This window comes from Serinus canaria, chromosome 6 (assembly GCF_022539315.1).
Source record: "Serinus canaria isolate serCan28SL12 chromosome 6, serCan2020, whole genome shotgun sequence".
NCBI lineage: Eukaryota > Metazoa > Chordata > Aves > Passeriformes > Fringillidae > Serinus > Serinus canaria.
Window position 1 is genome coordinate 2691606 of NC_066320.1, and position 22945 is coordinate 2714550.

At 51.2% G+C, this 22945-nt stretch overlaps 1 protein-coding gene across 1 annotated transcript; it reads left to right on the forward strand.

The window, feature by feature from the left end:
* The first annotated feature begins 1256 nt into the window (after nucleotides 1–1256).
* LOC103823743 (microsomal triglyceride transfer protein-like) lies at nucleotides 1257–20955 on the forward strand. The gene is made up of 20 exons (XM_050976426.1): nucleotides 1257–1297; nucleotides 9367–9431; nucleotides 10603–10605; nucleotides 11389–11567; nucleotides 12864–13007; nucleotides 13479–13586; nucleotides 14113–14229; nucleotides 15047–15186; nucleotides 15264–15417; nucleotides 15581–15738; nucleotides 15949–16114; nucleotides 16489–16596; nucleotides 16711–16923; nucleotides 17021–17235; nucleotides 17809–17906; nucleotides 18603–18724; nucleotides 19042–19269; nucleotides 19566–19690; nucleotides 19890–20060; nucleotides 20613–20955. The coding sequence occupies exons 1-20, from the start codon at nucleotides 1257–1259 to the stop codon at nucleotides 20758–20760; spliced, it is 2703 nt and encodes a 900-aa protein (XP_050832383.1). The 3' UTR covers nucleotides 20761–20955.
* Nucleotides 20956–22945: the final 1990 nt, after the last annotated feature.

Genomic DNA, 22945 nt, shown 5'->3' on the forward strand with positions numbered 1-22945 from the left:
CAGCTCCGAGTTCGGCCGAAGCGAGCCCAGCGTTGCCGAACAGGCGAATCCAGCTGAATGCAGCCGACAATAGCCGAGTTTAGCAAAACACAGCTGAATGTAGCCCAAGAGCCGACTCTAGCAGAGTGTCGGCTAACCGAGCTGAGCTCCGCCGAGCGCAGCATCCCGGGCAGGGCGGGGCGCCGGGGCGGAGCCAGGGCTGTGGGAGGCTTCCCCGCCTGTGCTTCTCTCTATCCCTCCTTCCTGATCCCCTCCTTCTTTTCTCTCGTTCCCTTTACCCCATTCGCTCGTCCACGCATGCCCGGCTCCTTTCTGTCCTGTCCCTACGCCTCTACTCCGTTCTATTCCCCCTCTCTCCCTCCTCTGCCCACCCTCCCTCTACCCCCCTCCCGGGCTTTCCCTTCCCCTCCCGCTTTCCTCCACAGCCCTCCCTCCCTGCCCTTTCTCATCCCCTGCTCTCGCTCCTCTCTTCCCCTTCTCCCTTTCCTTCTTTCCCCCGCAGCCGCGGGGCTCGGGGTGCCGGAGAATAAAGCCCAGAGGGCCGGAGCCCGGCGCCCCTCGGGCCCTGCAGGAGTCCCCGCCCGGGGCCGGAGGCTCTCGGCGGATCCCCCCGTGCGGCTCAAACAGCCCGCCCGACACCGCCGCACCTGCGGCTTTCCCGACATCCCGCTGATGAGAGCGGCCCCGCTCTGTGCCGTGCCGTCCCCGCCGTCTCTGTCACTCCCTCTCGCTGCCCCTCGCCCGTGACAGCGAGCCCGGGGAGGAACCTCAGCCCTGCCGGGGGCTGCCCCGCCTTTCTTGTTGCGGCAGAATCCCTTTCTGGGGGGATGTACCTGTGGAAAGGGCTTGACGGAAGCGCTGCGCTGCTGTCCAGGGCAGCTGGACTCGTTCTGTGCCTTCTTTGGGGGTGAGGAAAAAAGGGGTGAAGGCTCGGGGCTCTGATGCCATTTGAGGCACCCCAAGGTGCCTGGGAGAGGGAGCCACGCTGCAGTGGAGGAGCAGGCGGGTGGCAGGCGAGGGGGGGTCCTGCTGGGTGCCGTCCCCCAGAGGGACCCAAAGCTGCCACCAAATTCACAGGGAGGGGTGGGTGTAGAATGCTAAAACCTGTCAAGTTACTCGTTTACAAAGGTAATGGTAAAGAATAGAAATTTGTCTCTAAATTCGTTTCGGAAGAAACCCTCTCTCTATCCACTCTCTCCCCAGGAATGTAGGAAACTCTGACTAGAGATGGGGAGTAGTTTTAAAATATCGCCGTAATGTTTTTATCTAGGAATGAACGAAGCCCTGCCCTGAAACCGTAAGAGCAGCTGCAGGGGCTGAAGGGAATAGAAAGGGCTCTCTGGCACCTTTTGCCTCTGTTCTCTGCCAGTCCCCAAATCGTGTCACTGTCCGAGAAGAGGCATTTGTCATCCAGAGTGCCAAAAGGAGGAAGACCTGTAAAATCCTAGCTCTGCCTTGTGTTTCATGTGGGTGTTTTTACTTCATATTGATGTCATCACAGAAAGCAAGGAAAGAAGAAATGTGGCTGGTTCCCACTATTACATTGCGAAGGCTTTTTTTGAAGGCTGGTGTCCTTGTATTCTCTTTTTCCACTCCAAGCTTGACTTTTCCCCTCCTTTTTCGAGGTCTCCTGCATTGGGTGTCCCAAGGAGGGCTGGGTTCCTCAGGAGGGGTCTTAGGAGTTGGTGCCGATTCTGCTTTTTCTGAAGGTGTATCCAAGTGTGCTACCAGAATGACAGTGCTCTCCACTGGAAAGCTTTCCCTCAATTCCATCAGGGCATGTACATGTTTTTATTGTGGAACCAGACAGACTGAGAAAAGCCAAGACCCGCAGCAGGTTTCTGTTTGCTCTGTGTCTGTGAGAAGTGGGCTGTGTGCTGGACAGGGAGAGGCGCTGTTGGAGCGTGGCACCAGCGCCAGGTGTGAGTGTGAGGATGATGGGGGCTCGGAGCAGCCCCAGGTGTGAATGTGAGGATGATGGGGGCTCGGAGCAGCCCCAGGTGTGAATGTGAGGATGATGAGGGCTTGGAGCAGCCCCAGGTGTGAGTGTGAGGATGATGGGGGGCTCGGAGAAGCCCCAGGTGTGAGTGTGAGGATGATGGGGGGCTCGGAGCAGCCCCAGGTGTGAGCTGTGAGGATGATGAGGGCTTGGAGCAGCCCCAGGTGTGAGCTGTGAGGATGATGCGGGGCCGGCTCCTGCCGGAGGGAGGCTGTTTTAGGGGGAGGGTTTACCGCAGCTCCCTTTTGCATGGAGCTGCTGAGACGAGAGGTTTATGGGGGGCTCCCTGGGCTGTCTCATAGAAGGACGGTGAGAGCTTCTCCCAGGGTCCAGGAGAACACCAGGATAGGCGCTTGGATACGTGGAGCTTTGCTTAAAGGAGGTGCCGAGGGACAAAGCTTTGTGCCAGGAAGCAGCAGCCGAACGGGTGAGCTTGTGTGGATTTGGAGCGGGGATTTTGTCCTTTCCCTTTTCTGTTTCGACTTGCCAATCCCTCCCAGGTGTCCCTAGGGAAAAAAAAAAAAAAAAAATTGAGCTTATGAGGACAAAAGAAATTAAGGAGAGGGAAGCAGCTACTCCTCTGTTGTTGTCTGTGTTTGAACCGGAGGGGATCCCCCTTCACTCGTGGTTTTAAGGGTGTTGATTGAAGGAAAACCTGCTTTTCCCAGGCTGTTAGGGATATCACAGGGGTGAAAGGGAATCCCTGCGTTCCATTTTAAAGGGAATGGGAAAAATATTGTTGTCATATTTTATGGGTTTGATTTCGAAATAGCCACCCCATTCTCATCCCCCTAAGGTTTAAATTGAAGGGACAACCCTGGTGTCCCTCCTTTTCAAGGGTTTGAATCGAGGTCAAAATCCCCCTTTCTCCATCATTTGAAATATTTCATTTGAGGAACTCCCCTTCTTTTCTGCTGTTACTGGGGATGAAATTGAAGGGGAGAACACATTTATTTGCCCTTCTTGAAGCGAGGTGAGCCCCGCCTGCGGCGTCAGTTTCGGAGTTCAATTGCAGGAACCCCTAGCTCTGGCAGCGTTCGCAGGGTTGCAATCGGGCTGTGCCGCTGCATTTGCGGGCGCTGCTTCTGCCCGTGGCCCGGCACCGAACGTTCCCGCTCGGGAGCCCTCCCGGCACCGCCCGGGCACCGCTGAGGCGGACGGGGAATTTGGCGCGGCCGGGCTGCCGCGGTGGTGCCGGAGCCGCGCCGGTGCGAGCCGTGCGGAGCCGAGCGGAGCTGCGCCGGGCCGGCGGGCGGGAGGGGCGGCCCGGGCGCTGCGCTGGCCCGGCCGGTGCCGGCCGCTCTGCCCGCTCCGGGCGCGGGGCTCGGGAGCCGCCGGGACCCCCTGGGCCCGGTGCCGGCCCCACCGGGCAGGGGGAGCGGGCGGGGGTCTCCGGGGCGGCGCCGCCCGTGCGTGCCAAAGGAGCCCCTGGAGGAGCCGCTTTCCTGTCGGGAGCCGCGCTCCGTCCGGTGCCGGGAGCGCGGGCTTCGATTTCTGAAAATTCTCTGATGTTGTGGTTTTAAAGTGATTTTTGGCACTCTATTGTATCGTTTTGTTCTGTTTGCACTTGGTGGATGCTTAGGGATAGAGTGTTCTTCCTGAATGCTATGGCTCTCGGTTCAGGTGGTGATAATAAAGGTTTGCTTTGAATTGAGTTTTGTTGTGGGATATATTTTTTTGCCGGAGTGTGCAGTGGTTTTTAATGGTGTGCGATGGTTTTTATGAGTCGTAGCGTGATGTAGAGGTTAAGTTTTGAATTGTGTGCTGGTGGCTTTTATTAGCGTGAGTAGAGTTTGTTTTGGTGGGTTTGATGTAGCATCGTGTAGTTAATAGGTGAGGGCTTTTTAACGGCTGGTTTGAAGATGCCAAGTACCTCCTGCAACCTGACACCAATAACCTGCCCTGGTGACTTTTGTTTGTAAGAGAAAAGAGCCGGCGTTCGGGGGCCTGTGGGCCAGAGTGGCTCCTGAAATTACGCCTTGCATAGAATCCCTCCCAGATCCAAGCTTACTCTACTGCCTTTTGCTTTTTATAGCAGCAGTATTAAATTTCGTTTCTTTGTAGGCAGTACTTTTAAGGATATTGATTGTTATTTCACTTCTGTTTTTTAATATAGTTTTAGTGTTTTATAGTTTAGTGTTGGTAAAATTAAGCAAAGTTAGATTTGAGTTATGTTTGTTTATGTTTGATTATTCTATTGAGGTAATTTTTTTACTTATCATTTTTGTCTAGGTGTGTTTCTTTCACGTGTGAGTGCTGCTGCGTTTGGACAAGGTAAAGTTTCAGTCTTCCTTAGTTAATTGGCTCGGCCCCACTTCCCAGCGCCCTGCTCAGAGCTCACACGGCTGGGGGGCAGTGCAGATTAAATCATTGATGCTCCTGGGCACTGCTTTCGCTCTGACCTACACACTGTCCCACAGGAACAAAACCCCTAACGAGGATGGGTTTCTCTTGCTGGCACAGGAAGGGAAGGAGAAATCTGACTGGAATGTTCTTCATCATTCTGCCCAGGCTCTGTCAAACACTCCAGCTCCTGCACCTCGGGAAATAACAAGTGGCTTCTAAGAAGTGACTTTGATGTCAGTGAACAGGTTATTATGGATTAATCTCACACTGGAAAGCAGGCTTCACACCCTACTGCTCTTTGCATCACCCAGAGAGTTTGGAGGCTGCTGCCCAGCGAGCTCCTGAGTTGCATCTTCCTTGTCAATCTTATCACCCTCTTGTTTAATTGTGAAAACATAAATAAAATGAAGGGAGCATTGGCCCAGGGTCTCAGGGGCCAATATCTCTTGCATATCTCTTCCAAAGAAAGGGAAAAAAGAGTGTTTCTCCCAAACCACAGAGCTTAAAAGTACATATTACCAACATATATTTTTAAAAGGAAAAGAAGAAGAATAAAATACCAATTACTGTGCCAGTCGGGCTCCAGCCCATTTCTGTTCTCTTCTTTCACTTGTAGCATCTCCAAGAATACTTAAAAAATATAAAAGAAAAAAAAGAAATGAATGTTTAATTTAAGCTGAAGGAGAAGCAATCTGTCTGCAGGCCTGTGGCACTCCAGTGCCTGAGTTCCAGTAAGGGAGCTCATCCCCTCTGCAATTACAAGCCAGATCCCAAAGTCCTGAGCATCAGCTTTTAGCTTTTGGAACACTGAACTGTAAGAAAAGCTGCTGGGGAGGGCCATGCTCCAGGCACATCTGTGGGAATTCCACTGGCCAGCTCTCTGAGCTCAGCTCATGTCTTTTCCTCTCCTGGCTGGCTTTGGCTCATGCATTTCTTGAGGGGCTGGCCCTGCACTGATCAGAGCATGCACTGACCATCAGACAAACAGCTTCTGGCACTGTGGGTCTGTCCTAAATGGAGCATTTCCCAAAGGAATTCCAGTGCCTTAATTTCACTGACTCCAAATGGCTTTCAAAGGAACCTGGTTTAATGCACTCCATTAAACAGGGAGTGCACAACTCCCTGTCAGGGTCATTCTTTGAGCCTTGCAGAAAGGTTTTAAAGCAGCACAGAGCTTGCAAAGCACCAACAACTTCATCCAAAATCCAAATCCATAGCCTGGGCAGAGCCTGACTTAAAGCCTACTTAAAAACTGACCTAAAGAGCAGGTGCATTGGCAATTGACAAGACAAGAAAGGTTTCCTTAGCAGTTGCTGAGAGGACAAAATAACGGAGAGGACGGAGCCTGGAGTGGGGAAAAGAAGGGTAAAACCTTCATTTGCACAGTGGGGTTTTAATCATTATGGTCACACCACAAGGACTTGCAGAAACCAGTCCAATCCCAAGAAAGGAAACGCTTCCTGAATATTTTTCATTTCTACAAGAGCCTAAGGAAGCCCTCAGCAGCAGGAGAGTGGGATAACTGCAAGGCTGGTTTCTGGAGCAGAGGGAGCAGGGTGTGCTCCTCACAGCCACACCCTCACCAACAGCAGCCAGAAGGCAGAAAAACAAGGTTCCAACAAAGCCTGAAGTGGGGAAGGGGTTATCAAGGGTTTTATAAGGGAAGAACAAGGCCTGGGAAACAGGACCTGGAAAGTGAGAGAGGAAGGAAACAGGGAGGCAGCTGAGGCCTCTTCAGATTCGAAAAGAGAAGAGAAGGGAGGAGGAAAGAAAAGGCTGGGACTGAATTCTAACTCTGCTGGGGCTGGGTTAAAGGTAATAGAGGGAAGCTGTAGAAAGAGGAGACTTCTTTATAGTAACAAAGTACTGGGATAAAGTCACAACAGAAACTGAGAAATCTCTATCAGCAGCAGCTCTCTGCTCAGGTATCCATTCCCCATGCCAAAGCCAGGCTCAGGAACTGGGCCAGACATCCCCAGGTTGATCCCAGCCCTATTTTCCAAAAATTGCTCAGAAATATAATTGTGCATTAACACAGCAACGTCTTTTTTTCACTTATCAGGCTTTGAGATGCTTCATATTGAGATGCAAACCCAGCTCCCACCACTTTGCTGGGCTCAGACTTTTCCCCTTTCCCTGACCCAATCTCTTTAGAAGGCAACAGCTGGTAGGGAGACAGGCCAGGGGCTTTTTCACAGCTTGTTTCAGGCAGAGGGAAGGAGAAAAATAAAGAAAAAGGCAGACAAAAAGGAGGCTGTCCTGGAAAGTGCAGCCTGGCAACCTTCAGACAATGAAACACAAAGCACTCAGACAGCTCCTTGCAAGTGGGGGGCTCACAAGCCTCTCCACAGGGCTGGGAGGGAGTGGCTCTTTTCATACATCTCACCACAGCCTCATCCCTGGTGTGGGATGTTCTCCTCCACAAAATCCATGGGTGTGTGCTTGCATAGGAAATTGCTAAACAACTGCCTAAAAAAAAGCACAGGTGGGAAAGGGGGCATTTCTGTCTTACAGACCAGATTAGGTGAGCTGGCTTAAAAAATACATATACATACACACACACACATACACATATATATGTCTGATCCAAAACCAGGACTCTAAATATATATTTATAAAGCTCCAAACCTTTCAGACCCCAAAATTACCTGAGCAGAATCGATTTTTTTTTCTTTAAATTAAATTGTCTGGTTTTTAAGCATTTCACACAAGCACCAGTCACACACTCCCCTTGCTCACAGGGCAGGTGATTTATTTGCTGCTCTGCAGGAATTGAAATCATCTCCTAAGGAGACCACAGCTGAGGCTCATTAGGGTCATTAAAGCTCATTAGGGCCCTCAGGTGCTCATTGGACACACCTGGGGCCTCTTGACCCACGCATCCCCAGGAAATCTCTCTCTTCAGGGATTTTGGAGACTTTTGAGTGCCACCAGTACAATCATGTGGGAACTGCTTCCTCCCCTCCAGTTTTTCTCTTAGAGGGAAGGATTGATGGAGCTTGTCGGTAGTCAGGGCTTTCCCTGCCACTGCAATGGCAAAAAGGGAGGGGACAAGGCAGGGAAAGATGCTGGGGATGGGGTGGGGGGACTTTTGGAGCTGAAGGTCATTTAGAAGAGAAGGAAATTGAGGTTTGCAGGCTGTGGTGCAGCAGCCCCTGTCGCTTCCATCCAGGAGAGTGCAGCCTGGCCACCCTTTGCCAAAGTCCACCCTGATGTCACAGCTCAGGGTGGTGAGGTCCCTGTGTGCCTCTCTGACCTGGGCATGGTGACCTGGGCACTCTGACTGCCCCTGCTCTGCTCTGCCCATGGGTTTCAGAGCTGCCACAGCAGGTCCTGCAGCCAGAATCCCCCCTGGTGATCCAGCAGCCAGGTCCCTTCCCTGGACAGAAGTGGGAGCTCACATTTCCCTGGGGTGGTACACGAGGGTCTGGGGGAGCACCCAGGATTCCAGCAGCACTGATTTTAGGACCATCCATCTGCCCATAGGTGTCCAAAGTTCCATAAGGCACCTTCCCAAGAGCATGGCAACCCCAGATGGATTTGAGAAGAATGCTTCACAAAGCTTTTAACTCCCTCTGGGCTCTTCTGCTTTATTCTTTTTCACAGATTCTCTCCGTGACAGAAGGAAGAAGCAGGTTTGGAGAAAGAAAAACCAGGTTTTCTCCCAGTTTTTCACATCCTAATCCTGGAAAACCTTGGCAGCCAGACCTAAACAACCAACCTGCCAAAGTTCAGCTCCACTCTGAGGCCTCCTTATCAGCAGTTTTTTTTCACAGGCTATTTCTGTTTGCCTTTCCTCTCCAGGTATTTTATTGAGCTGCAGCCAGCAAACATTCTGGGACCTCACCTTCAGGCTGAGACCCTCCACCACCACCTCACCCTGAAATGCTTCCTTTTCCCCCACGCTGGATAAAGAACTAAAACTTCCTGTGTTCAGCAGGACTTTCAGGCTCTGAAAAGTGTGCTGTGCTCTCACACTGCCCTGCAGAGCACAAATTCCCCAGAGCCATAGCACAGTTTGTGTTGGAAGGAACCTTAAAAATCACCCAGTTCCAAACCCCTGCCATGGGCAGGGACACTTTCCACTGTCCCAGGCTGCTCCAAGCCCCTCTCAGCCTGGCCTTGGACACTTCCAGGGCTGCAGGGGCAGCCACAGCTTCCCTGTGGGGTTCTCAGCCCATGCCAGGGGGTTAAGAGAAAATGGTCTTTAAGGTCCCTCCCACCTGAAACCATTCTATGATTCTAGAAAAGCTAAATGAAAATACAGAAGAGAAGGATATTTTTCTAGCTAAATAAGGGGTATTTGCCCATAAAGACCACCAGAAGACCAAGTGAAGACACCACATATGGGAAACCCATAACTGGAATTTTCCCAGGTTTCTCTCAGCTGGATCTGCTCTGAATTTCTGATCACAGTAGTGGCCCAAAAGCCCAGTGGTGAGGTAGAGAGATGGGAGATGTGCCCTTGAAAATGCCGAAACACCAAAGTCCTGGGGTTTTGATCCCACTGCAATATGCAGAGCACTTCCAGAATGAAACATGAAGTGCCCCCCTCTTCCACCCCCCATTCTTTTTAGCAAAAAGCCTTCCCAGGACCCTGAGCTGCATCACCACCCCTTACTGTGCTGTCTTTAGAAAACAAGCTCAGCAATCAGAAGGTTCATGCACTAATAAAAATACTGTATGGTTAGTGGGCCAAGGGATGTAGAGATGGGTTTCCCAAGCCCTTTCCCGTTTCTTTCTGGGGGAAGCCGTGCTCCACCTCCCCTCCTGCATGGCCCTTTAAGTAACTTGAGCCTCCAGGCTGCAAATCCCAGTCTACAACCAAAAGGATGGAGAAGCTGTTTCCTCCCTTCCCCCTTCTGGGTCTTTTCTTTTGAAAGCAACTGTCTTCTATCCTGTGATGGGACAAGAGAGATCTCCGTAAGACAGAGCAGCGCTCTGAGCATCCCCCTCCCGTATCAGGACAAATGAGCAGTTTCTCCTCCCCTCGGTGCTTCTGGCTGCTCTTTTCCTTCCAGCTTTCCTCTCCTCCCGCCGGCCTTTGGCGAACCTCAGCTGATTTCCAAACCCTCCGTGGCTGCTGGTGTTGGCACAAAGGTTTAATTATTTGCATTCCCTTGGGTAAGGCGGGGACAGGGAGAAGGTCGGGCCCCACTGCCCGGCACTGCTGACCTTGGCACTTTTGCTGTGCAGTCCCTTCTCTCCCACCCCCTCCCTTCCCTGCCTCCTGCCCGGCTCCCGGAGCCCACCATGGATCCACAGGCACTTTGGGGATGCTTCTGCCTGCTTTGCTTTTCCCTCCTGAGAGCAGCAAAAGGTAAGAGAGGCTTTGGGCTGGTTCAGGTCCAATGACTCCACGGGGTCTGGATGCCCAGAGAGGTGAGATGCTCATCCCAGCATCTGTCCTCCCAGTCTGCAGCCGAGGGAACAGGGACTGGCAAACTGCAGACAGCATGAGCATCTCCTGAGGCCAGGAAATTCTGGGGATTGTGGAAGTCCTTTCTGGGGTGGGGCGAGGAAAACCAGAGAGTTTGAGCTTTTTAAACTGCACACAGTGCAGAACTGTAAAAACTCCTCAGTCTGTCTCACAGAGGAAAGCCCCAGGGACTGAGCTGGACTTCCACTGATTCATTTGTTGTTAGAAGCAGCAAAGCTGTAAAACATTTCAGAAGTCCAGCAAGTGCATTAAATTTGCAAGAGAATTTCAAGTGACAGATTGAAAACAGATTTGACTGCTTTTGTCATGGCAAAGGCAACCCTCCCCCCTTCAATCACTCTTGTACATGAGCAAGAGAAGGGACTTCAAATAAATCTAGAGAAATAAGATTAAATCAGAGAGTTTTGATCTAAAGCTGTCCCACCAACTCCATTTTGCCTTAGCACAGAGACAGTGATTTAATTAGGAGTTAGAAGTTCCAATGGAAAACTCATAATATGAAGGATTCAGCTTCTTTTCTCCCCTAAAAGTGTTGATTGTGTCCCAGTTAATGCCCAGTGCTGAAAAGGCACTGGAGGTATCCCTCCTGTCCGTGGGCATGCTCAGGAAACTTCCCTTCAGGATTAAAGTGTGTTTCTTTGGCATTTCTAAAAGTCCTGAAGTGCCCATGCAGAGCTTGGCCATTCTTTCTAAGGCAGGGCTGGAAACACGAGCAGGAATCAGCTGTCAGCCTGGAGATCATCCAAATGCCCAAACCACAAGCACAAATAATTGCCAGGAAAACCTTTCCAGCAGCTCAGCTAGCCTTCCCTCCCAGGGGGTGGAGTGACCCAGGTCATCAGCACCCCTGCAAGGCTGGATGCCCTCTGGGATGGAGGTGATCCATTGTCACCATTGAGTCAGGAACAGAAATGGAAGTGACACAACTCCAGGAGGCAAAAAAATTACTTTATTACACTCTCTCACAATATTTATAACCAACATAATTCATCCAGAACCTGACTGGTGCTTAATAACACCTGTCACCCAATTGGTTAATTAAGGAACTGCTGTTGTTGGGGTTTCTCTGATGTGGGTGTAATTAGTATTGACTCTGAGATGTAGAAGGTTGAACTATTGTTTTATCTTTTTATACTATATTGTTATTATATTTTTAAGAAACTTGTAACTTTTTTTTAGTTTGTTTGATACAGCTTTGACCTTATTGGTTAACAGATTAAAACACTATTACTCTTTGGTAAATAAATCTCTATAACACAGTCTATATTTGCTTGGTAACAGGTGTAGAAAGTGGAGATAGGAATTGTTTCAATTCTTTCTCTGAGCTTTCTTGCAGCCTTCCCAGGGAAAAATGCCTGGGAAGGCCTGTGCCTGCTCTCTGTGGCCAGAGAGCTGCTGCCACAAGGAACCACCCTTCTAAACACCTTATGGAAAACAACTGTTCAAAACCCCAGCTGCAAACCTTAAGATAAGAATTGTTTTAATTCCTTCCTCTGGCTTCTCACAGCTTTTCCCAGAACGATGCCTGGGGAACGATCAGTTTCTCTCTCTCAGCATCCAAAATCCACGACTGCTTACCTTCAACACTTCCATCTTTCCCCAGGGAATTTGCTGCCTTCTTTCCAGCCCAGAAGCCTGTATCAGTACCAGTACTCCCTGGCTGTCCAGCTGCAGCACACCTCCACCCCATCCCCGTGGGGAGTCTGGCTGCAGGCTGAGGCACTGATCCATCTGCAGCAGCTCTGGAGGGACCCGGGCGGGGAGGAGCTGCTCCAGCTGCAGGTGTGTGCAGGGTGTACAGCCTTCCCAGCCGGGGTTCCTGCTGGGAACACCCCAGGAACTGTAACCCTGTCAGTTTCTGTGGGTCTGGATTGAAGGCACTTGAGACAGTAGCTCATATTTGGACTCAGGTGTTTATTATTCCTTATCAGTAAAACAGCCTCACTGCTGTGAGTTTGGCCAATGTGGTCACCAACTGTTGTGGTGTTGTCGGTACCCAGGATGAGGTGAGAGATGAGAATCTGACTCCAAGTTCTTAGAAGGCTGATTTATTATTCTATTCTATTCTATTCTATTCTATTCTATTCTATTCTATTCTATTCTATTCTATTCTATTCTATTCTATTCTATTCTATTCTATTCTATTCTATTCTATTCTATTCTATTCTATTCTATTCTATTCTATTCTATAAAACTATACCAAAGAAAGAGAGAAAGGAGACATCAGAAGGCTAGACAGGAATGAATAATAAAAACTCGTGACAGACTCAGAGAGTCTGACACAGCTGGACTGGGATTGGTCACTATTTAAAACAATTCACATGGAACCACTGAAAGATGCACCTGTTGGTAAGCAACCTCCAAACCACATCCCAAGCAATCAGATAATTATTGTTTAAATTTCTTTTCTGAGGCTTCTCAGCTTCTCAGGAGAAAAATCCTGGCAAGGGGACTTTTCAGAAAATATCACAGTGACAGGCAGCTTTTCATTAGAAGGCACCAAATGGCCAACAATCTCTTGGTACAAAGTCTTTTAAAGCTAAACTGTCCAATTAAGAACTGACACCTGGATTATTTTCCCTTTTAAACCCAATAACTGAACCCAAAGAGCTGCAATGGGGACTTTTCTGCCCAATTACAAAATGCCACCCAAACCCATGGAGAAGAAGGAAGAAGCAGCATGAAGAAGAAACCCAGGACAACACCCCATGTCCTCCATCCTGCTTCCATCCACAACACACTAAAAATCCCAAACCCTCAATTTCTCACCCAGTGACACGCCCACACTGCTCTCTATAATCTATTTCACACTTTTGTGGGTTCCAGTCTATCTTGAAGTCCAGGAAACTTCCTCCATGAATGAGGGTCAGAGTCAGTGCTCCCCTGGGGGTCAGGGCACCCCAGGGCAGAGAGAGAAATATTCCCAGTGCCCTGGGTTTCCACACAACCCATTGCATTTCTAGCCCATGCCAGCTGAAAGTTGTCTCTCTGCCCAAATCCATTGCCTGCAGGGGAAATGCACACCAGCTTTAGAGCAGACACCTGGTCACTGCTTTCTGCCATCTTCTGCTGTTGTAGATCCATCACCTGAAGGCCCAACACCAGCCAGGAGAGGAGAGGAGCCAGGACAGCACCAGAGGTTCCCCTGTAGAGATTGCACTGAGCCCAGAGGCACAGACAGAGCTCCAGCAGCCAGTGTTCATCTCCTGGAACAGTGGGAAGGTCAGCTGGGCACCTTCTGGGCTTGTTCATGCCCTCTGCAAAGCATTCTTCATCCTAAATTTTCTGTGCTATGAAGCCCATAGGAGCTCCTGCTCCACCTCTGATTTCAGAGCAGAAGGAACTGGACAGAGTGGCCAGTGTTGGAGCCTACATGGAGTCCCATGCTCCAGAAGGACTCAGCTGGAGCTGCAGAACCCCATGTTAAAGCTCTTCAGTCCTAACCATGGGATATAAGCTCCTTTCTGGCCTTCTCCTCTAAGGCTATGGAACCCCAGGGGGGGAAGGAAAGGGAAATTTTGTGTTCTTGCATTCACAGACCTCACGCTATTGAGGGATAAGGGCCTCCTTGAGAAAATTCTTCAGCTGCCTACAGGGTGTTCTCAGGTTCCCTCTTGCCAGGAAAGGCAGCAGGGAGCCTGCAGGCACCCCAGAGAAGTCTCCTCAGCCAGGCACCACCTCCTGCCCTCCCAGGTCAAAGCCTTCTACGGGAATGAAGCAGAAAACATCCTGATCTCCAACCTGAAACGAGGCATCATCAGTCTGTTCCAGCTTCAGCCCCATGCCGGCACCACAGTGGAGGTAGGTCCAGAGCTGGGACCAAAAATCAGAGATGCACCAGGAGAGCTGGCCCTGGAGCCCAGCCAGCCCACAAGCTTCAGCAGAGGGGGCAAAATTCAGGATAAATAACATTGGCTCTGCTGCTCCAACCAGGCTCTTGGAAAGGCAGAAAACTTAACTTAATTTTCAGCAATTGGCACCCCTTACAAAATCACAGCCTTTCCCTGGACAGTAGGAACAGCAGAGGAAAAACTCCACAAGCATTCCTGCCAACAGGATTTGCTTTGCCAGCAGCCAGCTGGAATGACCTGTGAACAACACGAAATAACCTCAGAACCCCAAATGCAGTCACAGAGATGCTTAATTAAATCTTAATTTAGAGCCCAAATTTGCAAAGATACCTGGATGGACTTGGAGTTTTCCAACCACCCCCTGATTTGTCCCACTTTCTACATTTTAGCTGCTGCTCTCTTTGCTGGGATGGCCTTTGTGTCTGTCCTCTCCACAGAGTGTTTAATACCCGTGGTCACTCCCCTTTGTGTTTCAGGAAGATGCCTCTGGAAGCTGCCAGGTCACCTACACCGTGTCCAACCATTCCATCACCAAGGCCAAAGATCTCCTCAGCTGCTCGAAGCCAAAGTCTGGATTCACCTCCATGAACAAAGCAAGTCCATTGCTCTCACTGTGGGGGGCTCAGCTCACGCTGTTTCAGCAGGGCCATCCCCAAAATCCTTTTGCAGCTGGGCTTAGATTCCCATTCCCAGCTGGCTTCAGCCTTCTGCACCAGCTTGGGATGGGACTCAGACCCATCCCCAAAGTGGGATGCACCAACACCCCCCAGGAGGATTTTGAGGTGGGAAGGAGCAGTAAAGGTGCTCTGGGTCACCCCATCCCCACCCTTGTTATCAGTTCTGAGCTGTCAGGTGATCCTGCTTGGGAAGCTGGAGATGCAGGGATGCTTTCTGGGTCTGAATCTCATTCCATGGGGGATTACTTTGACAGGATTCTGTTTTGCTGAAAGCAGTAGCAGTGTTCAGCCCTGACATAAACAGATGAAATCCCGTGGGCCTTAATGCAGGCATACCTGCCATAACCAAAATTTAATGGTTTTTTTGAAAATGTACAAATTCTGCTGAATTCAGTATAAAAATGGACATTCCCATGGAAACCCCAGGGGCCTGGCAGGGGTCTCAACACCTCCTTGTTGTGCAAGTCCCTGTGGTGTCACCCCTCTGTCTACCTGCATCAGCCATGGGTGGGAGCATCCCCTTGCTGGTCCTCACCTGGTGCTGCCTTCTCCCATATTTGGGAAGAAGGCAGGCTCTTATGGATTTTCCTTTCCTACATTTTGCAAGTGAAATAGGTGACTTGGTGGACTGGAAAAGTTCTTTCTCCACTAATGTAAAGAGAGAAATCTCCTGGGGAAAGGGCAAAGGGAAAAAAAGGTTGCTTTTTTTTCTCGTTGCCTCTCCTTTCCCAAGATTTTTGGAGTGAAGTGGCAGCCCTCCAGCAGAAGCCAGTACGTGGTGAGGGACAGCCTGCTCCAGTCAGTCCTGGCAGAGGAAAGCCACGTGGTGGCTCCAGCCCTGAGATCCCGCTCCGGCATCAAAATCAGCTCAAGGTGAGGGATGATCCCAACCACTGGCCGTGGAGGGTGGAATTCACAAAACTTTCCATTGACTGTTTCTCCTTTCACAGGCAGCAGCTCCAGCTGGTGTCTCCTGCAATGCCTGGGCTGGCAGAGGTGTCTGGACAAAGCCTTAAGGATGTGCTGGCTGGCACAGGGGCACGGCCCCAGCCCCTGGGCATGGCCAGCCTGCCCTTCAGGAGGGTCTGCACCCACTGCCCCTCGGTCAGTGATGCTACTGACCCCCAAAACTCTCCCTCAAGCTCTCCCTCAACTTGTGGGGCTTGGGGTTAAACCCCAGTGGTGCTGTTGGAGGGGCTGCTTTGGTGTAAACGTTATCCTGTGATAAAAGAGGCTAAATCGCCCCTAACAAACCTCACCTTTGCAGCTGAGAGCCTTCCTGAAGGCTTCTGACAGGCAGAGAGTCAGAACAGACACCTCGAAGGTGGCGACAGCCTGGCAGTTCCAGAGGTTCATCCAGATGCTGCGCAGTGCCAAGAAGAGGGATGTCCTGCAGCTGCTGAGGAGAGCCCCCGAGGAGACACGGTGAGAACCCCTGGAGCTGTCTCTCCAAAATTCCAAGTGCTGGACAAGGCAGCCAGGATATGTTGGTGCTGCTCCATGCAGCATCCCTGCTCCAGGCAGCCACCCTGGCTAGTGGCAGTGTCCTCTGGCTTCTCCCAATGCCTGTCCTGTCCAAGCACTGCATGGTTTTTGTGGGCTGTGCCACTGCTGACTTCCCTCTTCTTGCCCCAGCCCTTTCTTGGTGGAGGCAGCAGTGGCCACACAGTCGGTGGCTTCCTTGGCAGCGCTCTCAGATTTCCTGGATTTCAGCCAGGAGCCCAAGTCCCTCCTGGAGAAGTTTCTCTACACTGCAGCTTTCTCTCCCCGGCCCTCAGGAGAGCTTCTCCACCTTGTCCTGGTGAGTATGGACATCTCCCTCTCTTCTCCATCCTGGGATGGATCCACACACCATGGAACAAGGGAAATGTTTCTGTAGAAATTGGTTTTCCTGCTTATGGGATTGTTTCATGTGCATTTAACGGGATGGGAGTAGATGCTCCCCAGAGGAAGAGAATCCAGCAGAAGATGCTTTGTATCAGTGCATTAGAGATAATAAAATCTTAATTTAGAGCCACAGGATTTTATCCAATTAAATCATGCATGGCCTCCTTCCAGGTAGGTAAGAGCTAGTTTTCCCTTACTTGCTTGAGACAAGGGGTAAAGCATACTCCTTCTCTTTTTTTCCCTAATTTCTTCTTTCCTGCTTCCTGTTACCCCTTTCCTGATGCCCAGGACAAGCTGGATGGGAAGCAGCTGGCACCTGAGATCTGGGAGACAGGAATAGTTGCTGTGGGCTCCCTGGTGGGCAAGCTGTGCCAGCAGAAGCTCTGTGGGCTGCAGGTGGGTCCCCTCCAACCCCTCACACTCAGCTTTTTGGGACACCCCCCAAATTCCAGGGGTGCCCAGAATATCTCCTGTCCCTCACCTCCCTCTCCTCCTGCAAATCCCGAGCAGGTGGTGGAGCGTGGGGTGGAAACCATCCTCAGGGGGCTCAGAGATGCTGAGGAGGAGCCCAAGGTGGTCATTTCCCTGCTGGCCCTGGGGAATGCAAGGCTCCCTGAGACCATCCCCACCCTCCTGGAGCACGCTGAGGACGGTCCCACGGCTGTCACCACCGCAGCCACCTCTGCCCTGCAGCGATTCCCCGCTGCCCACATCTCCAGCAAGGTAGGAGAGGAGGTTGTGAGGCTTGGTGCTCCCCTCCGCACTCCAAGCCAAGCTGCTGGGGTGCACTTGCACTTTTTTAATTACCCCTTCTCATCAGGTGAAGCAAGTGATGAGGAGGATTTTCCACCAGAAGAGGAAGAGTTATGACAAAACCTGTCGCCTGGCTGCTGCAGAAATCCTCCTGGACAACCACCCCCTGCCCATGGATGTCATCAACATCCTGCTGGCCACCAGTGAGATGGAGGCAGAGGTGGCCACGTTCCTGCTGATGAAAGTGCAGAACAGCCTGCGTGACCACCACCACCTGGCAAGGTGGGGCTTGGGGGCACAGGGGCATTTTCCCTCTGCTCTGCATCACCTTTTCCTCCTCCTCCTCCTCCACAATCCAGCTGTGGGGTTTGGACCAACATGTCTTTAAAATGTGCTAGCATCACTTCATGGGGGCTGCCTGGACATTCCTGGAGTAACAAGAGGGATGCAGATGCCACATAGCTAGGCAGAACCTGATGTTCCTTGTCATCCTGCCCCGTGGCAGCAAGACCCAGGCTCGTGGTTTCAGCAGAGTCCTTGGAGGCTGAAGTTCTGGCTTCCAGGGCAGTGCACAATTTGTGCCTGCATTAATCTTCCTGTCTGCACAGAACAAACCAAGCACTCACATTTTTCAGAGCTAAGCAAAAATATCTGCCTGGTTTATCCTAATAAACCAGGAAAAGGGAATTCCAGGGTAGCCCACATCTAATGCTTTCATTTTTTACTCACGCTGCTCTGGGCAGTCAGCAACCATGAGGAATTCTTTGGCAAATTATATTTCCTTCTGTAGTGACCACTGACCTCTTGCCTTCCCTCCCTCCCAGTGCTGACATATCCTTTCCCTCTCTTTTCCAGGAAGGTCATGAAAGACATCATGGGAGACCCACGGATAAACAATTACAACTTCTTCTCTAAAGCTGGCATCTCCTCTTCTTTCTCAGGACCTCTGACAGGTGACAGCACAGAGGACACCATGGTCCCCTCAGAGGGTTAAAGGAGGGGTGGTGGGAAAAGGCAGCTTCCAGAGGAGGATTCAGGTCTGTAGAATGCCCCAAAATCTCAGGGAGGTTTCTGAGAATGTCCCCCAGCACCAGCTGGCAGTACAATGCGTATCTCACCACCTGAGCTAGGAACATGCCCTTCTCTAACACAAACTTTTCCCAAATCCTGCTGGTTTGAAAGAGGAGCTTCAGCTGGAGGTGAAACCAACAGCAGATTGCTGGAGGGAGTTTCTGTGCATTCCCTGACAAGATATTTCACTCCACTCCTCAGTTCCTTCAGGATTTTAATAAGATCTTCATAGGGGAGGATTCTTGTAGTGAGATTTAAGAGAAAAAAAAATCCAACTTCAGAGACTGCAAAAAGAAGCACTTGCTAAATATCTGCTGAATTCTTCACCCCTCATTTTTGCCCCTCTTCAAATTAGCTCAGTCTGGCCTTGCAGAGGGTCAGTGAAGGTGGAATAGCCAGGGAGTAAAATAAAAAACAACCTTGCAAAGCTGAATCATTTGAGTGTTGCAAGAACGAAAGGAGAAGATACAGAGTGGTACCACAGGTTTGGGTTGGAGGGGACCTTAAAGATCATCCTGTTACCATCCCCCTTCCACCAGACACCCAGGGGTGCTCATGGGCATCTCTCTGCCCTTCAGTCACACAGGACCTGACTTCCACTTTTGGGCTGGACCTGCTGTTTCTGGAGGGTGGATTCCTGAGGAAGAGCGTCTCCGACTTCTCCCTGCTCGGCCACGGCCAGCGGCTTCGTGCAGCTCAGGTGCCACTGAGGGAGGGTTGGGGGTTGGAGGGGGGGTGACAACACCAACCCAGGGGTGTCACTGCTGTCCCTGTGTCCCCTCTTAAGCCCCTTGTGGTGCTTCACCTCTGCGCTCAGCACGTCCTCTATCAAAAGAGGCAAATTCCCAAATCACCGGTGTGAAACCACAAACTCCTGCTCTGGAGAAGGGAGCCCCTGCCACCCCAAAAACCAGAGGATGCATCACTGGTACCTCAGGGTGCTCAGGGATGGCTTGGATGCCTCACCCAAGTCACTCCATCACTGATGTCCTGCTCCTGTCCACTTCTGTCCTCCAGGTGACCTTTGAAGCACAAGGGATGGAGTCAATGATGGGAGAAAACCTCTCAGAAGGGGAAGAGCAGCCAGAGCTCATGGCTGGGATGGCAGCCACCTTCTTTGACGTCCAGCTGCGGCCAGTTGTCTTCTTCCAGGGATACACAGACCTGATGGCCAAGGTCCTGCTGAGCAGTGGAGAGCCCACCAGTGTGGTCAGGGGGAACCTCCTGCTGCTGGACCATCACCAGGTACAGGATGGGGAGGAAGCAGTGGCCTCTCTCCACACCACATCCCAGTGAATCCAGTGAAATGAGCCTGTGCATGTTGCACAGCACAGACACAGATCCAAGAGTGAGGTGGCACTGCCAGGTGTGTCTTGGGGTTGGTAAAGCAGCGGGATGTCTTGTTCTGTCATGGGAGACCTGTGGCTGGAGTTGCAGGGTTGGGATGGACATTCCCAGCAGCCACAAGGCCATGCTGGTGTCAGCCACCCATCCAAGAGCAGTGCCTGGTCACTGGAAGCTCTACCTTTTCCATCTTCCAGGTCATTCCTCTGCAGTCTGGCCTCCAAGTGACCATCAAACTGCAGGGTGGGCTGGGGCTGGACGTTTCAGCCAACATGGACGTGAGCATTTGGGAGCAGGAGCTGAAAACCAGCGTCAATGCCAGGTCAGCTTGGCTCTGGGAATGGGGGACAAGGGTGGGTTTCCACAGCTCCCTGAGCTTCTCCTGTTGGGTCCAGCCTTTCCTGATGTTTACACAGACATTTTCCATGGCCAGATCTCTAACTGGGGTGTTTATGGAGTTGTTTGGTGCCCAGCTCAGGCCATTGCTCTGAGAGCAGACCCTACATGCTTCTCTCTTCCAGGGGAAGCCTTGCCATGGATTTCCAGGCAGATCTAGATTCCCCTTTGCTCCAAGCCACCCTGAGGAGCCAGACAGAGGTGGAGACCTCCATCCACTTCGACACCAAGCTGAGGTTTTCCAGCAGCCCTGTGCTCATGTGCCTGCAGCTGAGAGAGGAACAGGTCCCATACAGGTAGCACCAGATCCTGTAGAAACCTCCTGGTGGGCTTGAGAGAAAGGAGGGAAGAGGAGAGGATTAATGGTTGCACTTACTGGGTGGGAATTGGTGGGGATGAGGGAAGGGCACCGCAAGTTCCTGATATGGGTGGAAGCACCATCCATAAGTGTTGCTCTGATTTTTTAAAGTTTTTTTAAGCCTTCTGATGTTTATATTCTTGTAGCAAACTTTCTCACACGCTTTCTGTAAATAACTTATTGTTTTGCATTCTTTTATAGAGGAGGAGAAATTTGATAGACTGTTGGTTTGTCCAGTGTCGTTGGAGAGGTGGCACTGCCACCCTCCAATCCACTGTCACTTTTAGAAAACTATAAATGTTGGAGTCAGAAAATAAACTTCCCTTTTCTTCACCCTGAGAGCAGCGGTGTGTGCGCTCCTGTTGTTTCATGTCCTATGGCAACGCACAAGACCATCAGGAGATGGTGACTGGGCTGGTCTGGAAGGAGAAGGATGAGATCCACCACCACCACACACTCCTGACCATGCTGCTGTCCCTCTGTCCCACAGAGAAGTCCTCACAGTGTCCCAGTCTGCCGGGAGCCGGAGCAGCACCGCTCGGAGAGGCCGGCGCGGCGCCGTGCCCGGGAGGGAATTTGCCTTGCACCAAACCAACTCCAAGGTCTGCAACCTCCTGCTGTCTGCAGAAAAAGAATAAGGAGCCAGAGCACCTTGGGATTCTCCTCCACATCCACCTCCGAATGAGGAAAATGCTGCAATAAGGACATCAGAAGGGACCACAGGAGGAGCTGCTGAAGAACAGACACACCCCGTGCCTCCAAACCTGCCCTCACACCCCCAAGGCTCAGATTTCCCCCTCCTGGATTCCTCCCCTTCATAAGGCAGGGCCTTGCTGGAAGCCAAGCCAAAACCAGCCTTGTTTTGCAAGTGGATGAGTTTCTGAGAGCCCAAGAAACCCTCCTGGAGGACTGCATCCCAAAATGTTGTGTTTTCTCCCTGTTCATCAAAGCTATCAGGAGGGGACACATCTGCAGCCAGCTGGGAGTCTCCAGTGGAGGGAATAAATGACCTTCCTTGCCTGGGAGGTTGGCCTCCCAAGCTGAATTTTCATCATCTACCACCACCCAACATCTCCAGCACCAGAGGGAGGCTGGTGAGTAAAAAGCAGCATTTCTCCATTCCTTCCTGGTAATAATGTGCCTTGGAAGTATTTTTATCCCTTTTTTTTGTGATCTGTGTGCTACATAACAAGCTTCTTAGGAAAGAAAAGAGGGATATGGAGTATATATTCTTTTTTTTAATTATGAGCCTGAAATGTTAGCACTGAGTCTCCTGGTACAGGGGAGGAATCTTGCCTGGTTTTCTATCTGGAGACACCAATGACAAGTGCTTTGGTTATTTACAGAAATAAATGCCCTGTATTTTCACATTGTGTCTATTTGACTCTTAACTTTCCTGGACACATGGAAGGGCAGAAGGGAGAGGCACTTCCAGCAAGAACCTGCTTTCTAGGTCTGGATTTAGGGTGCTCCCTTTCCTCTTCCTCCTCCTCTAGAGATTGACAAAGGCAGATTTGTCATCCAGCTGAAGTCCTAGTCCCAAAGGATACCTGTCCTGCCAGAGGGACCAGGTCCTGTAGCTGGGATTGGAGTTGGGAATGTGTTTCCAGACCCTTTGGAAGGGCTGAGGACAATTGGATATGGATTTTACCAGTCTGCATTGCTGCTGGAAGCTTTGCTGTGCTGCTGAGCCACTGAATCCCAACATTTTCCAAGCCCTCCCAAGGGTTGGGGTTTTTTTTCCCAGTCCTGGTTAGTTGCTCAAACAGCAATGAAGGACCATGGGCCTTTTGGTAAAGTCACCCATTTCCTTGGCAATGGCTCCAAACCCTCCCAGAAGGGACCTTTCAGCCCCAGGTCCCCAGTAAAGGTGACATTGTGCCCACAGAGCTGGATGGAGTCACCTCACTTTAGGTGGGCAGAAAGGGACCTGGATGTGAATTTATTTCATCCAGCCTGTTCCAGAGCTTCACAGCCCTCTCCATGAAGAAACTTTTCTTAATTTCCAGCCTCCCCTGGCCCAGCCTGAGGCCCTTTCCCTTTGTCCTGTCCCTGTTCCCTGGCAGCACAGCCCGACCCCCCCTGGCTGTCCCCTCCTGGCAGGGAGTTGTGCAGAGCCACAAGGTCCCCCCTGAGCCTCCTTTGCTCCAGGCTCAGCCCCTTTCCCAGCTCCCTCAGCCTCCCAAAGAGTCACTCCATCCAGCAGCAAGGGAAAGGGACAATCGGGCAGGGTTGGAGTGACTCCTGGTGAGGACCCCCCAGGACATCCCTGTCCATCCATCTCCCAGGAATGTCGCAGGGGGAGCAGCGCTCCTGTCACCTCTCCAGGAGCCGCTTTCCCCGCAGAGCAGCAGCGGCTCCAGCGGCTGCAGCCGGATTCCCAAACCCTCCCTGCGGCTCCCAGGGATGTCCCACAAGCGGCCCACGAGCTCAGGGATCTCTGCCATGAACCAGGGGCAGCCCTCACCCCTCTGAGCCGGGTTTGGGGTGGCAGTGCCGTCCCTTCCTGGCCTCCAGGTGTCACCGTTCGGTCGGGTGCGACAGACACACACGAGATTAGGGTCTAAAGAATAAAGTTTTTCATTCTGCGTGTTCTCCAGCTTATATCCTCTTAACAAAGTGTGATCTTAAGTCATTACCTACATCACAATAACTTATTATATTCATTGGTGCAAAGCAATCAGCATCAATATCATTGGCAAAAGTTTTACAGAAATTTAAGAAGGCACGTATGCCCATCTCCTTGGGCACGTAGTCTAGCTTACAAAAATGTTCATGTATCTTTTCTGTTTCCATGCTGACGGCCTTGTCTTCTTCCTTGCT

Bases quoted from the DNA above. Each gene is read 5' to 3' on its own strand.
- LOC103823743 (XM_050976426.1), top strand. From the start codon at position 1,257: ATGTTTTTATCTAGGAATGAACGAAGCCCTGCCCTGAAACC. The intron at 14,230-15,046 runs GCAAGTCCATTG...TCCTTTCCCAAG, and splicing joins GATTCACCTCCATGAACAAA to ATTTTTGGAGTGAAGTGGCA. The intron at 15,739-15,948 runs GTGAGAACCCCT...TTCTTGCCCCAG, and splicing joins AGAGCCCCCGAGGAGACACG to CCCTTTCTTGGTGGAGGCAG.